This window comes from Mercenaria mercenaria, chromosome 7 (assembly GCF_021730395.1).
Source record: "Mercenaria mercenaria strain notata chromosome 7, MADL_Memer_1, whole genome shotgun sequence".
In the NCBI taxonomy this organism is placed as follows: domain Eukaryota; kingdom Metazoa; phylum Mollusca; class Bivalvia; order Venerida; family Veneridae; genus Mercenaria; species Mercenaria mercenaria.
The window spans coordinates 83407541-83422552 of NC_069367.1; the positions used below are offsets into that span (position 1 = coordinate 83407541).

Sequence of the window (15012 nt, forward strand, 5' to 3'; positions counted from 1 at the left end):
ATACTTCTATACTGAAGACAATCTGTGAACCAAGACATCCAATTCTACATACTTTTCAGGTATACCAGTTTCAGTTCCAGTTTCAACATCTGCAGCATTCATCGACAATTGATTAAAGACAAGCTGCATATAAAGGTGACATTTAAGTTCACCTATGTCTGGTCTTCATATATATGCCTAGTTCCATTAAACTGAGTTGTTGTTACAAGTTTGGAGTGTAAGTTGAATAATATTTTCTTTTAATTGTAATGATATACAACAGTTTAAGAATCAAATTTTTGCAGTCAATGCTCATGACAACATACTACTCACCGGATTCACCCTTCTGGCCCCTTAGTCCATCTAAACCTGGTAGACCTCTTGGACCTGGCTCTCCCTTAAGACCAACTGTGTCCCGGCCGGGTTCTCCCTTACGTCCGGGTATACCATTCAAACCTATAAAGATAAAAAATATAATTATCATTACAGCATAGAACTGTTTCATTTATCAGTGCTAAAATCACCAGAAACACCTTGCAACTTTTACTGTCTTCCAACCTCTATATTTGATATGACATCAATATTCTTCTTCTTCTTCTTGTTCGCAACTACACTGTCAGACCAGTAGCCCCAATGAAACTTGTGGTTTGCCGCAGATCCTCAATGACATTAATATTCAAAACTGTATCAGTATTTTACTATTACTTAAAAATATCAATGCTTAATTATCTATCTAATTTTTTGCACCATAAAAATACTGAGTAAAATCTTTATTAGAAATAACTGCAAAAGCACGACTGGAAATCATTGGACAAAATGTTAAACATGACTTTTTTCTAAAAATCATGTAATCTTTCAACAGATTTCTAATTTACATGTCATCATGGTGTTGAGAAATTGATGTACATTTTATTTGTGAAATGTTGTACAGTGAAAACTACCTCTGTCTCCTTTCTCTCCTGGGACTCCTGGCTCTCCATCTCTACCTGGGAATCCTGGCTCACCCTTGAAACCATCACGTCCTGGTTCACCTGGGAAGCCTGGATCCCCCTTGCGTCCCTGTAGTCCTGGCAACCCTGGTAGTCCAGAATCACCCTTCATTCCTGGTAAACCTGGTTCACCTTTAAAATGGAAAAAGAATCAATATTAATTAACTGAAATAACTGAAATTGTAAAATATCTTAATTATACCAAACAATCTATTTCTAATGTACAATAATTATAGAGACAAGTGAATCTTTAATACAATTTGCTAGACCATAATTTACTGTATACATGCAGGTACTGTACCTGGAGCAATCAAAGTTTTACTGTATACATGAAGGTACTGTACCTGCAGTAATCAAAGTTTTACTGTATACGTGTAGGTACTGTACCTGCAATCAAGTTTTTTACTGTATACGTGTAGGTACTGTACCTGCAGCAATCAAAGTTTTACTGTATATATGTAGGTACTGTACCTGCAGCAATCAAAATTTTACTGTATACATGCAGGTACTGTACCTGCAGCAATCAAAGTTTTACTGTATACATGCAGGTACTGTACCTGCAGCAATCAAAGTTTTACTGTATACATGTAGGTACTGTACCTGCAGCAATCAAAGTTTTACTGTATCATGTAGGTACTGTACCTGCAGCAATCAAAGTTTTACTGTATACATGTAAGTACTGTACCTGCAGCAATCAAAGTTTTACTGTATACATGTAGGTACTGTACCTGAAGGTCCCTCTGGTCCTGGGAATCCTCTCTCTCCCTTCATACCATCCAACCCAGGTAGTCCTGAACGTCCTGGCAGACCTGATTCACCCTTGGCACCTGGCACACCATCTAGACCCGGACGTCCATCATCACCTGGAGCACCTGGCTCTCCAGGTCGGCCTGGCAAACCAGCATTTCCTGGGGGGAAAAAAACAACAATGGTCTAACTTGTATGAACATTGCTGAAAGTTTAATTTTTTTCTCATTCCATAATGCTGGAAGTAAACTGATAAATACAGTTCTTATACTGGGTGTTTTGTCGTATCCCTGACATTATTATTATCTAAATATCTGTGACTCAGTTCAGATTTTTAACTAGAACTGTTGGTCTTTCCACAGACTAAACAAAAGCTCGTAGAACACAAAATGCCCCCCTTGATGCATTCAGTAATTGCACAAGGAACAGAAATTATTTGGTCACTGTACACAAAAGTTCTACTGTTCTGGTTCAATGTGACCTTCACCTTTGACCTATTGACCTCAAAATCAATAGGGGTCATCTGCTGGTCATGATCGAACTCCCTATTAAGTTTTGTTATCCTAGGCCCAAGCATTCTAAAGTTATTGTCCAGAAATGGTTTAACTGTTCCGGGTCTTCTGACCTAAAAATCAATAGTGGTCATCTGCTGATCATGGTCAACCTACCTATCAAGTTTCGTAATCCTATGCAAAAGCGTTCACAAGCTATTGTCTGGAAACAGTTAAACTGTTCTGGGTCACTGTGACCTTGAACTTTGACCTACTGATCTCAAAATCAATAGGGGTCATCTACTGGTCATGACCAACCTCCCTATCAACTTTCATGATCCTATGCCCAAGCATTCTTGAGTTATCATCCAGAAACTGTTTAACTGTTTCAGGTCATGGTGACCTTGACCTTTGACCTACCGACATCAAAATCAATAGGGGTCATCTGCTGATCATGACAAACCTCCCTATCAATTTAACTTTCATGATCCTAAGCCCAAGCATTCTTGAGTAATCATCCTGAAACCGTTTAACTGTTCCGGGTCACTGTGACCTTGAACTTTGACCTACTGATCTCAAAATCAATAGGGATCAACTGCTGGTTATGATCAACCTCCTTATCAACTTTCATGATCCTAGACCCAAGCGTTCTTGAGTTATCACCCGGAAACAGATTGGTCTACATACCGACAGACCTACCGACCGATATCTGCAAAACAATATACCCCTCCTTCTTCGAAGGGGGGCATAATAATACCCCGGAATCACCACCTTCCCATATGAAATTAAGACTTGTTTATCAGCAGTAAAATGTCTGTAAAGAACTGGATAGTTTGAATTAAACTACTTTGTAAAAGGTCAACTAGGGTATAAAGATTTAAATCCATTCTTCTGTTCAAGAATAATTGAACAAACAACCAAATTTTAAGTCAAACAAAAGCTTTCACTAATGGTGACAAATGCCCCAGCAGCACCTGGACCTTTGACCTGGTGACCTTGACCTTTGACCTGGTGACCCCAAAGTCAATAGGGGTCGTGTACTCAATAAGTACTATCAGCATGTGAAGTTTGAAGGTCCTGGGTGCAGTGGTTCGCGAATAAAGTGCCTTCATGCAAAAAGTTAATGTTGTGAAGTTAACGTGACGAACTAACGGATGGACAGTTGAAAACTAATATGCCTCCCTTCGGGGGGCATAAAAAGTCATTACCCTACCAAATATCTAAAAATAACAAGAGGGCCATGAAGGCTCTGTATCACTCACCTGACCTATTGACCTAAAGATCATTAAGATTAACATTCTGACCAAGTTTCATTAAGATATGGTCATAAATGTGGCCTCTAAAGTGTTAACTAGCTATTCCTTTGATTTGACCCCGTGACCTGGTTTTTGACCCGACATGACCCAGATTCGAACTTGACCTACAGATAATCAAGTTTAACATTCTGACTAAGTTTCATGAAGATACAGTCATAAATGTGGCCTCTAGAGTGTTAACAAGGTTTTCCTTTGATATGACCTAGTGACCTAGTTTTTGACCCCACCTGTTCAGATTTAAACTTGACCTAAAGATCATCAAGATTAACCTTCTGACCAAGTTTTATTAAGATAGGGTCATAAATGTGGCCTCTAAAGTGTTAACTAGCTTTTCCTTTGATTTGACCCCGTGCCCTAGTTTTGATCCGACATGACCCAGATTCGAACTTATCCTAAAGATCATCAAGTTTAACACTCTGACTAAGTTTCATGAAGATACAGTCATAAATATGGCCTCTAGAGTGTTAACAAGCTTTTCCTTTGATTTGACCTAGTGACCTAGTTTTTGAACCCACCTGACCCAGATTTAAACTTCACCTAAAGATCATCAAGATTAACATTCTGACCAAGTTTCATTAAGATATGGTCATAAATGTGGCTTCTACAGTGTAAACTAGCTTTTCCTTTGATTTGACCTGGTGACCTAGTTTTTGATCCTACATGACCCAGATTCAAACTTATCCTAAAGATCATCAATATTAACATTCTGACCAAGTTTCATGAAGATACAGTCATAAATGTGGCCTCTACAGTGTTAACAAGCTTTTCCTTTGATTTGACCTGGTGACCTAGTTTTTAACCCAAGATGACCCAATATCGAACTCGTCCAAGACTTTATTGAGGATAACACTCTGATCAAGTTTCATTAAGATTGGGCCAAAATTGTGACCTCTAGAGTGTTAACAAGCTTTTCCTTTGATTTGACCTGGTGACCTAGTTTTTAATCCCAGATGACCCAATATCAAACTCGTCCAAGATTTTATTGAGGGTAACATTCTGACCAAGTTTCATTATGATTGGGCCAAAAATGTGACCTCTAGAGTGTTAACAAGCTTTTCCTTTGATTTGACCTGGTGACCTAGTTTTTGACCCCAGATGACCCAATATCGAACTAGTCCAAGATTTTATTGAGGGTAACATTCTGACTAGGTTTCATTAAGATTGGGCCAAAAATGTGACCTCTAGAGTGTTAACAGTCAAATTGTTGACGACGGACGGACGACGACGGACACAGGGTGATCACTAAAGCTCACCTTTGAGCACTTCATGCTCAGGAGAGCTAAAATTAAAATTTACATATTCATTAAAAAATATGTCCTACCTTTCATTCCAGGTAATCCATCAAGACCAGGTAAGCCTGAATTTCCTGGTAACCCATCAATTCCCTAGAAGGATTGAACATAGAGGATTAAACATTTATAATCCCTAAAGTCATCAGAGACACAACTAACTGTAAATGGCTTCTGATAAATAAGTCCCCTGAAATCTCCTTGATATCTAATCTACTGTCTAGGATAGGCAATCAACTGAAGCAAGGTAAAACATATCAAAGTATATTCCATATGCTGAAAATATCTCCAGTACTATTCCTTTGATGAAAATGTCATTCACAGCATAGTTTATAAGATAAAGGCATCAAGATACATGTACACTGAATAAGAAGTAAGATAAAAAATATTGCCACAATTTATCATTTGACATTTAAACAAATACAGTGCCACCTCATCTGAGCGAACCATGGTGGAAAAATTAAAATCTGAGGTTATTTTACTAAGAATTTCATATTCTGAAAAGGCATATTTGCTGTTGTGGAGACATATTTAAATCAAAAGAATGGAAGAGGAAGAGCATAATTATCTGCCCTTGTACAAAAGTGTTAGAAGGAAAGGAGTAGTCTGCGTTTGAAGAGAAATGTTTGATTGTCAGAGGCGTCTCAACAGAGGTTATACTGTATTACAGAAGTTACTGGTATAAAGAAGATAATAGTTACCCTTTCTCCCTTCATTCCATTGAACCCTGGTACTCCAGGTTCTCCTTTCTGTCCTGCTTGTCCTGGGAGTCCATCCAGTCCATCACGACCAGGCTCTCCTGGGTAACCCCTGTCTCCTGGTAGGCCAATACCTGGCTGTCCTTGCTCACCTTTCATACCTGGTAACCCTGGGGTTCCTACGTTATTAGAAAGATTATATCAAATTAGCCCTTCACACTATCCAACACTGGTTAACTTTAAAAAACAAGTTATCACTTATCGACATAAGAAACACTGTCTCAAAAAAGCCATATATGTAACAAACATGAAGCTAGACTTTAATAATAATGTCCTTCTTCTCAAATCTGTTATCCATTTTCTGATTCAGCAAAGAAGTAGCATATACCATTCATTTATACTAACTACATTTTGTGTAATCTGAAGTAAGCATCGTGTCAGTAATTCATTTTGTTTTTGCCAAGGAGTACAGAACTGCAACAATCCAGAAGATTTTGGATTAAATCACAGAGACTTATTTAAATGAACTTCATTTATTATAATGTAAGATGTGTGAAAGTTGGGTTCAAGCTAGTAAGTTGCAAAAATAACAATAGATGAATAACATTGGAGTCACATACCTAAAATATTTGGACATTTTCACACTGAGCACTTACCATCAAATCCTCTAGAACCTGGAAGACCATCTAGACCTGGCTGTCCTGACTCACCCTTCATACCAGGAAGACCTGGCTGACCTGGTTCCCCGTCCATACCTGGCAAACCAGGCAGTCCAGAGTCACCCTTCTCTCCTACAATAATAGTGAACAAAAGTTTAGGCATAATTTTAAATTAAAGGATTAGTTGTTAGAAATTTCCTGCCAATGGGCTAGCAACAATAAAGATGGGTAATAAGTAAGTCCAGTTTCAAAATGAATGAATCATTTGGTGCAACAATATATGTCTGTCTCTGTTCAAATTTTAGAGTAGACTTATTTTTGGTTGTCTGGTATGCATTTGAAAGGAAAATGCATGTTTGTAAAAAACTGGAGGTTTATTCAAATTTGGGTTATTGACTTACAGACGTCAGGTGAAAAATCCCTCTTCTTAATGGCCCTATGTAAACAAAACATTTTTTGATCTCAGCTGAGTTTTAGATTGTAATTTTTATAGCAAATTCTCCAAGATTAAATTCTGACTGAGACTTACCATTAATACTGAACAGTCAGTTGAAAAGAGTCATTAACTTTACATCTCATTTTAAACATGCAATTCAGATATAAATGACAAATAAAGTTTCATTATCAAACACACTCTTCTTACAACAATTCTTGAAAAGTAGGAAAGTCTGGTTGGTCTAAAATTAGCTATGAGTAAATATAAACTCAGTGAAGACACTGTCATTGTAATATAGAATATAGGAGGAACTGTATTTTCTGTTTTTTTCTACATCTGACAATAACTGCAAAATTCAGAACATACTGTGAAAAAAAAAATGATACTACATTATTTTCAGTATCTACAACATGATTGTATCAAACATTACCTGGTCGTCCAGAGAGTCCAGGCTCTCCATCACGTCCTGGGAAACCACGATCACCTTTTGTACCTCTGGCCCCTGGCAAACCTGGTAGTCCATCACGTCCGGGCTCTCCTGGGAAACCTACCACGCCAACATCGCCCTTAGCTCCTACAGTAGAAAGAGAGGAAATGTATTATTATATATATATATATATATATATATCAGTCCAGAATCATGAACAAACTGGTAATATATAAATAAAAATCCATATTAAACAAAATCCTTTCATTTTAGTCAAGAAAACATTGATAGCCCAATAGCTATAAAGTTTTCAGTATTAATTTATGGATATTATGCCTTAGTATTAAAGTACAGAAAATTTGAAAACCTGATAGAAACAAACTTCAGGAAAATCCACATGCAAAAGGTAATAATGTGTTTCAGTATCAATTAAGAGATAAACAAATTGGTAATCTGGAACGTGAAATATCACTACCATAGAAAGAAGGTACTGTGATACATAAGGTATTTATTATCATAGCATAAGGTCTAACTTATTTCAAACTTAAGGAAAACTTTTTTTAACACTCAACATTAGGATAAATTCAAATAAAATTGTTCTTATGCAGTCCAATATGCACAAAAATGTTCAAACCTGGTAATCCTGGTAGTCCATCATCTCCATCTGGACCTCTTGGGCCCGGGGCTCCATCAAGACCAGGCAGACCATCCCTACCAGGTATACCATCATTTCCTCTTACTCCTTTCTCTCCCTGAAGTCCAGGTACGCCTGGAACCCCAGGCTCTCCCTTCAATCCCACAGATCCTACAATGTGAAATCAGTGATTTAACTACTTCAAAATATAGTTATTAGATGATAACTTGATTTTTAATTGTATGTTAAAGAGTCTTAGAAAGGGTAATTATAGCAAATTCTAACACGACAAGCAAATAACCTACATACATGTAGAGCAAAATCTATCTCGGGTTATTCTGCAATAAACCACTCGTGTGCAATAATGTCATCCGATCCAGGTGCATAGCACCGTTGTAAAAAGTAGTTACCATTTTTTCTAACACTGTTGATACTGAAATGTCATGTTAGAATCGAAATAATAAGTTCCCAAGGGTGATTTATCATAGAACAACCAGAGTTTTTCGTTCTTATGCAGAACAATATATCACTCAGGCCTATGGCCTTCATGATATATTCTTACGCATGAGAACTGAAAACTTGGGTTATTCTACGATAAACCACGTTTGGGAACTTATTATTTCTTAAATAAGTGGACAATAATTTCTTCTAATCAGAAACAAAGTTCATCTAGTTCACACAGGAAAACTGTTTTCTGGTACAATCAATCACCTCACTCCACAGGAATAAAACTGATCTACTCACTCTGGTAATTGTCCAGCCCTACCCACAGAATTAAACATCATTTATTCAACACAGGCAATAATTTCTAGGGCTGTAACGAGTATCCAAGTACTCGGATATCCACGAGTTTGACCAGAAGTTCGAGTACGGATATTCGTCATTGTCAGGATCGTTGGATCGCGATCTTTTTCATTAATACATGCAATTTGTAAAATTCTATCAATAAAACTATATTAAAGCCACATTAAACATCTTCAATGAATTTTCTTGCACATCTAAAACGATTACAAGTTTTTAGATTCTAAACCGGATGTAAATAAATGTCTTAGGTAGAGTTAGCATCGGTCCTATTTTCGAACTAAAGTTAATATGGAATATGTCAAAACAGTGAATAAACATTTATCATTTAAGTATAATTAAATTCAATAAAAATTTAGATACAAAATTTCTGTCCAAATAAAATTTTCTTATCAAAAAATGCAAAACTGTTACTAAATATTGTGGTTATTAATGACCGACGTCATATCGTTCATCTGCAAGAATGGCCGAACATTACAGAAGTCCACCCGAGAAACCTGACTTTAATTAATGAGCAAAACATTAAACATAGGTCAAAACTATTAAACTGAGCACTATGAGAACTGCAAAGCTTTGATTCCATAAAGAAAACAGTACAAAAATAACAGGCTTGCATTTTTGTATCATTATAAGTTGTTGGTGATCCGTGGTTCGATCTGTGAATCGTCAGCCCTGACTCGCAGATCGGATCGAATCGCCACTTGCCTGACGATCCACAGCCCTAATAATTTCTTCTCATGCAAAAATGCTGATTTCCAGTTATTAGCTTGAAACTATTTGACTGACTGTGAAACTGATTAACTGTCATGAAAGAAATAAACTATACCTGGTAGCCCAGGGAGACCAGGTTCTCCTGGCTCTCCAGACAATCCTCTAGGTCCAACTGGTCCGGGCTCTCCCTTTGCGCCTGGGAGTCCATCAAGTCCTGGTCCACCGTTTAAACCTGGGTTTCCTTTCATACCAGGAAGGCCATCCAGGCCAGGCAAACCTGTAAAGGTGAAAAATTATGTTAACCTTCCTACACATCTACTTCCATTTATCCTAGATATACACTGAATATGACATTTTTATCAATTTAAAAACCCTGTAAATAACTAGCATCAATTACTGATTGTCAATGATTACTGTTATAACAGATATTTTCATGTAAGCAAATTTTGTGAAATTCTAGTAAGGGGAGGTTAGATCTTCATAAAAATTGACTTTTTTCCTAAATTTAATCATACGAGTTTCTGCATAGACCAGCTTCTACAAAATAAACAGATGTGTGAAGTTAGTAAACATCAGTTCCTTGCAAAATTTCAAATTTTTGCTCACTAACTGTTTACTTAAGAGGTATTTAAGATAAAGGTAGTTCTGCATGTTTGAAACAAATATTTTCTATGATGCAGAATTATATGAAGTCATATTTTTTCCAAACCTTAATTGTATACAAATGAAATTCTGCCAACAGAAAAGATAAGGTCATGTGCCTGTCACTTTTAGACTGACTTGAAAATATTTTTATTCTGATCAATTTTCACTATAGGTGTCTTTGGGAAAATCACACTTTTATGACATTTTCACATACAGAAAAGTTCTACAATGTAGATTCTAACGGAACTTCTCATAGATGTAGATTTACCCACGTTCAATCATATGGCCAAATAAAATGTATAGGTTAGAGTGCTTAAATTTTCATAATTCACCAAATATCAAGTGAAGTCCTTACATTCCTGCTTATTTCATGTTATCATTTCAAATTACTTTACATCAAAACCAATATATTGTCAAGATTAACCCTAAGAAATACAGTAGTACTGACTGTAGAATATCACGAGTTCAAGCCACAAATATGCTTTCTGTATAACAGCTCTGAGGTATTATTCTAGGTTTTCTAGACAAATGACATTATACCTTCACACCTAGTTAATCAAACATGTAGCACTACCTTAAGCAATTATTCATTGCAATAATGATGATATGTGAATACCTCGTTCTCCTTTGCGTCCAGGTAATCCTGGCACTCCAGGTTCACCGAAGACTCCAGGCTCTCCTTTAGGTCCAACTACAGCATTTCCTGGTAAACCGGCATCTCCCTTTTCACCTGAAGTATAGAAAACATTATACATCAGAAACAGTTTCACAAAGAAATGTATCTATTCTTTGATATTTAGTATTTAAAAATCTTCTTTATGTCAGTTAAACTTACCAATACTCGAGATTTCTGTACTATCAACAATTTATATATTTCCCAAGCATTATCTGGGCATCTCATCCAAATATATATATATTTTTTTAGACCATTAAATTTTCTTTTATTTCTATGATTTTTCTCCCGATGCATTGGTAGCATGCATATACATTTAGGAATACTAACTTGCATTTCACAAAAAAACATTCAGAAAAAACTTTTTGATTAAAGTGTAAAAAATCCAATATTACATTTTCAAGTTTGTTTATAATTTATACCTTGCAGTCCGGGCAGTCCTGAAATTCCTGGCTCACCCTGAGGTCCATCAAATCCTGGTAGTCCAGCAACACCTGGTTCTCCTTTGTCACCTCGGGGACCAGTCAAACCTGTAGTAATTAATTAAAATGTAATACTTAATGTTAAGTGTAAGCTAATGCATGGAATACTTGTTTGTTTGTTTGATGGATTTATACTATTTTTCAACAGTATTTCATAATTTCATTATGCAATGGGTGTAATTTATTAACAACTCTTCCTCGACTTTCAACTAGAGCTGACTTGTTCTTCACAAATTTTATAATGACCAACAGTCAACCTTATAAGATTCTTTCACTAGTTGTAGGTGCAGATGGGAATATCTGGCTCGAGGGTAACTGTTTAAGCAGTAAGGAGGCTCCTGTCGAGTTACCGCGTTAACAGTTATCCGAGAGCCAGATATTCCCATCTGCACCAATAGCCAGTGATTGAATCTTATTCTTGCATACCATGTTAAACAAAGAAGAGTAAAAAATAAACTCAAACAAATGATTTTCTTATAGCTATTTTTTCTTATAGTAGCGTACAAAGCGCGGGAACTTTACGTCTGTAAACAGGAAGTACGTCATGACGTTACAAAGTCGAAAACAACGTAATAGTTATGGTTTTGTTTTATCATCTGCATTGAAACATTATGTTATTTTTGTAAAATGACGTTTTTTTAATCGAGAAATACGTTATAAGGAACAAAGAGAAACTATCAAGGTATTTTATTTTTATCCCGTTTTACGTAAAACATTATTTTTACTACACAAATCTTCTGTACATATATAGTTCGGTATACGTCATTTACAGCACGAGAGTCATCTTACACCCCGGGGTGTAAGATGGAGTTTTCCAGCACCGATGAAATCACCAGAAATCCCAGTCTGGTATGCAAGAATACCCGTTACATTTAATTCTGAAGCTGAAATGACTTGTTCTATACAAGCGATTGACATTTAAGCTAAACAGTTTTCCTTAATTTTGAACTAAAGCCGACTTCTTCTATGCAAGTGATTGACAGTTTGTTTATTTGCTAATTTTTACAGTCAAATATAGGCCGTTTCCCCTTACTAAAAGTAGCTATATTTTCCCCTAAAACTGATATATTTTCCTCTAAAGAAGGTTATATCTTCCCCATGGAATTTAAAGAAAACATTCTGTGATATACATGTAAATACAGTGAATAATTTTCCAAAAATTGAAGTTTATAGTCTTTAAATTTAGCACTTGTAACTGATAATTGTCATGCCGTGTTTACTTCTCATCAGGTGCTGAAGTTCAAAGGTAAATTGGCATCACTTCTTGCAAATTGCTTTTCGGTGTTCATGGCGCTATATCTTCCCCTAAAGAAAACCACCAGTTGTTTCGGAAGGCACTCTGGCTCATTTGAGCAATTCATGTAATCCTCAACCATTTTACTATATTTTTATTGTTAAAAATCCTGTATAGCAGAAGCATATCACTCCTCCTCTTATGACCAGTGTTTATACCAAATAAAATACTATGTTATATAACTATTAATATATAATCTATAAACAAGAAGGGACCATTACCTCTTGGTCCTGGCTCTCCAGGTCTTCCATCCAAGCCTGGTTCCCCTGGTCTTCCTGGCAAGCCATCAAGTCCTTGAAGGCCTGGTTCCCCAGACTGACCCTTCACTCCTGAAATACCATCTAACCCTGGTAATCCAGGGGGGCCAGCTGGTCCACGGTCACCTTTAGTTCCCTTAAGTTCATTGCCAATAAAGATGGTTTCACCTGAAAATAGAAGTATGTGAATGATGAAGAAAATCATATTACATAAAATGTGTGAAATCGGTTGTCATCTCATTTTTAAAACAAGAGTTTGTAGAACACGAAATGCCCCCCTTGATGCATTCAGTAATAGCAGCATTCGGTGAGTTATCTTCCCTAATAATTTGACAGGTGTCGCTATGGGCGAATAGGTCCTATCATGCGGTGTACTCTTGGCTTTTATCATAGTGTTAAACTCTTTTCTTAACCTTTTATGCGTTTGACAGTTGAATAAAAAAGTAATTAAAATATTAAAAAAAATAATTTTAATCATGTAATTTATCAATCTCATCTATAAATAAAATTTGGATAGCTGTTTCTTCTGTTTATAACATAAAATTTAAAGCCTTGTAAAAATTTTATCATTTCAAAATGCCAGCTAGTAATACGTAACTGAAATTATTGTTGTAGCATTAATTTAAGCGAGTCACATTTCCATTTAATTTATAAGCAAAGAGGGGCTAGCTAATGTAGCTAGTTAAAAATATTGCTAAATTTTACCCCTGAATGGAAGCTTTAATTGTTTCAAATAGACAATGGTTACTTTGGATACATTAAGTTTGCATAAAATTTCCTATCCACTGGCTCAGCATACTGATTGTTATCATAAAAATGTGCTTGCCATGTGTCCTGTTAACTCTAGTGTGTTCAAGAATATGTCCTTGAAGCAGACTTAACACTTCCTGCTTCCACTTAGGTGTTAATTTATCGGTCAGTCTGATGTTAATGTAATGTGTATAATAAGTTTTCTTAATATTTTTAACAATTTGGAATAATGTCTAACAGGTCTCACATGTGTTTCTATTTTTAAAGTTTTACAAATTTGCGATCTGTGTATTAAAAATCCTACGGGTGTTTTTATTAAATGTAAAGATTTATATTTTCACTTTTTATGTGGGCAAGTTGCTGTGAATTTGAATTGACTGAAAATTAAAGAGGCAGTACCATGAAATTAAATTAACACGTGGTATGTCAACTTGTCAATAGAGATCATTTATGCCTCATGGATGATATTTTCAAGGAATATATGAGAAAACAGCTATAATAATTAATTGGCCTGATGGAAAATTGAAGGGACATCCTATCACAAGGGCATATATTCTAACATTTTACTGTAATTATTATTATAATTTCTATATTCTTCTAGACCTCATTACATTAAGCTGTGTATGCAGATCTTTCCGATTAAGTTGTAACTTTAGGAATATATACTGTCTATATTGATCCTTATTTTAAGAATATAGTCTTACTTGCACACTGATAAAAGGATTTTCCATGGAGGGCATTTCAATATTGAAAAATACTTTAAAGCTTAATAAAAGCATTTATTGTCACAATTAAAAAACGTAACAATCATACAGTCCATAAATAAATTGACACACAGAAAATGCACTTTAGAACAGTCCTTACAGCTAGTCTCATATTTTTCAAAGCATAGAATATCAATAAATATAAATCAATCTCTTTCCTCAATTGCTCAAATGATAAACAGCTGAATTTTGATGACATTATCGGATACTTTCTAAATCTGCTAATATAGTTTGAGGTGACAGCGACTGAACAATGAAGTAAATAATGTAAACAAACTTTTCTTGGACCTATTCGCATGTAGCGCCACCTATACGCGCACCTGTTTAATCAGGGGAATTAACTGACCGATATCGCCCATTGCACAAGGAACAGAAATCATTTGGTCACTGTGAACAAGAGTTCTACTGTTCTTGGGCAAAGTGACCTTGACCTATTGACCTCATAATCAATATGGGTCATCTGCTGGCCATTATAAACCTCCCTATTAAGTTTCGTGATCCTAGGCCCAAGCATTCTCAAGTTATCATCCAAACACATTTTAACTGTTCCATGTCACTGTGACCTTGACCATTGACCTACTGACCTCAAAATCAATAGGGGTCATCTGCTGGTCATGATCAATCTCCCTATTAAGATTCATGATCCTAAGCCCAAGCGTTCTCAAGTTACTGTCTGGAAACGGTTTTACTGTCCAGGTCCCTGTGTCCTTGATCTTTGGATTACTGACCCCAAATTCAATAGGGGTCATCTGCTGGTCATGACCAACCTCCCTATCAACTTTCATGATCCTAGGCCCTAGCATTCTTGAGTTATCATCTGGAAACCATTAAACTGTTCCTTGTCACTGTGACCTTGACCTTTGACCTACTGACCTCAAAATCAATAGGGGTCATCTGCTGGTCATGATCAACCTCACTATCAACTTTCATGATCCTAGGCCCAAGCGTTCTTGGGTTATCATCTGGAAAC

At 36.1% G+C, this 15012-nt stretch overlaps 1 protein-coding gene across 1 annotated transcript in view; it reads right to left on the reverse strand.

Annotated features, from left to right (window-relative positions):
- LOC123553763 (collagen alpha-2(IV) chain-like) overlaps positions 1–15012 on the reverse strand; it is a 75709-nt gene that overhangs the window by 13673 nt on the left and 47024 nt on the right. Inside the window, exons 19-30 of the mRNA XM_045343384.2 lie at positions 12493–12696; positions 10918–11025; positions 10439–10552; positions 9293–9454; positions 7666–7836; positions 7035–7178; positions 6166–6300; positions 5513–5688; positions 4844–4907; positions 1697–1876; positions 921–1100; positions 313–435 (exon numbers count right to left, since the gene is read on the reverse strand). Of these exons, the coding sequence (XP_045199319.2) occupies positions 313–435; positions 921–1100; positions 1697–1876; positions 4844–4907; positions 5513–5688; positions 6166–6300; positions 7035–7178; positions 7666–7836; positions 9293–9454; positions 10439–10552; positions 10918–11025; positions 12493–12696 (1761 nt within the window). The remainder of the gene's footprint in view (positions 1–312; positions 436–920; positions 1101–1696; positions 1877–4843; positions 4908–5512; positions 5689–6165; positions 6301–7034; positions 7179–7665; positions 7837–9292; positions 9455–10438; positions 10553–10917; positions 11026–12492; positions 12697–15012) is intronic.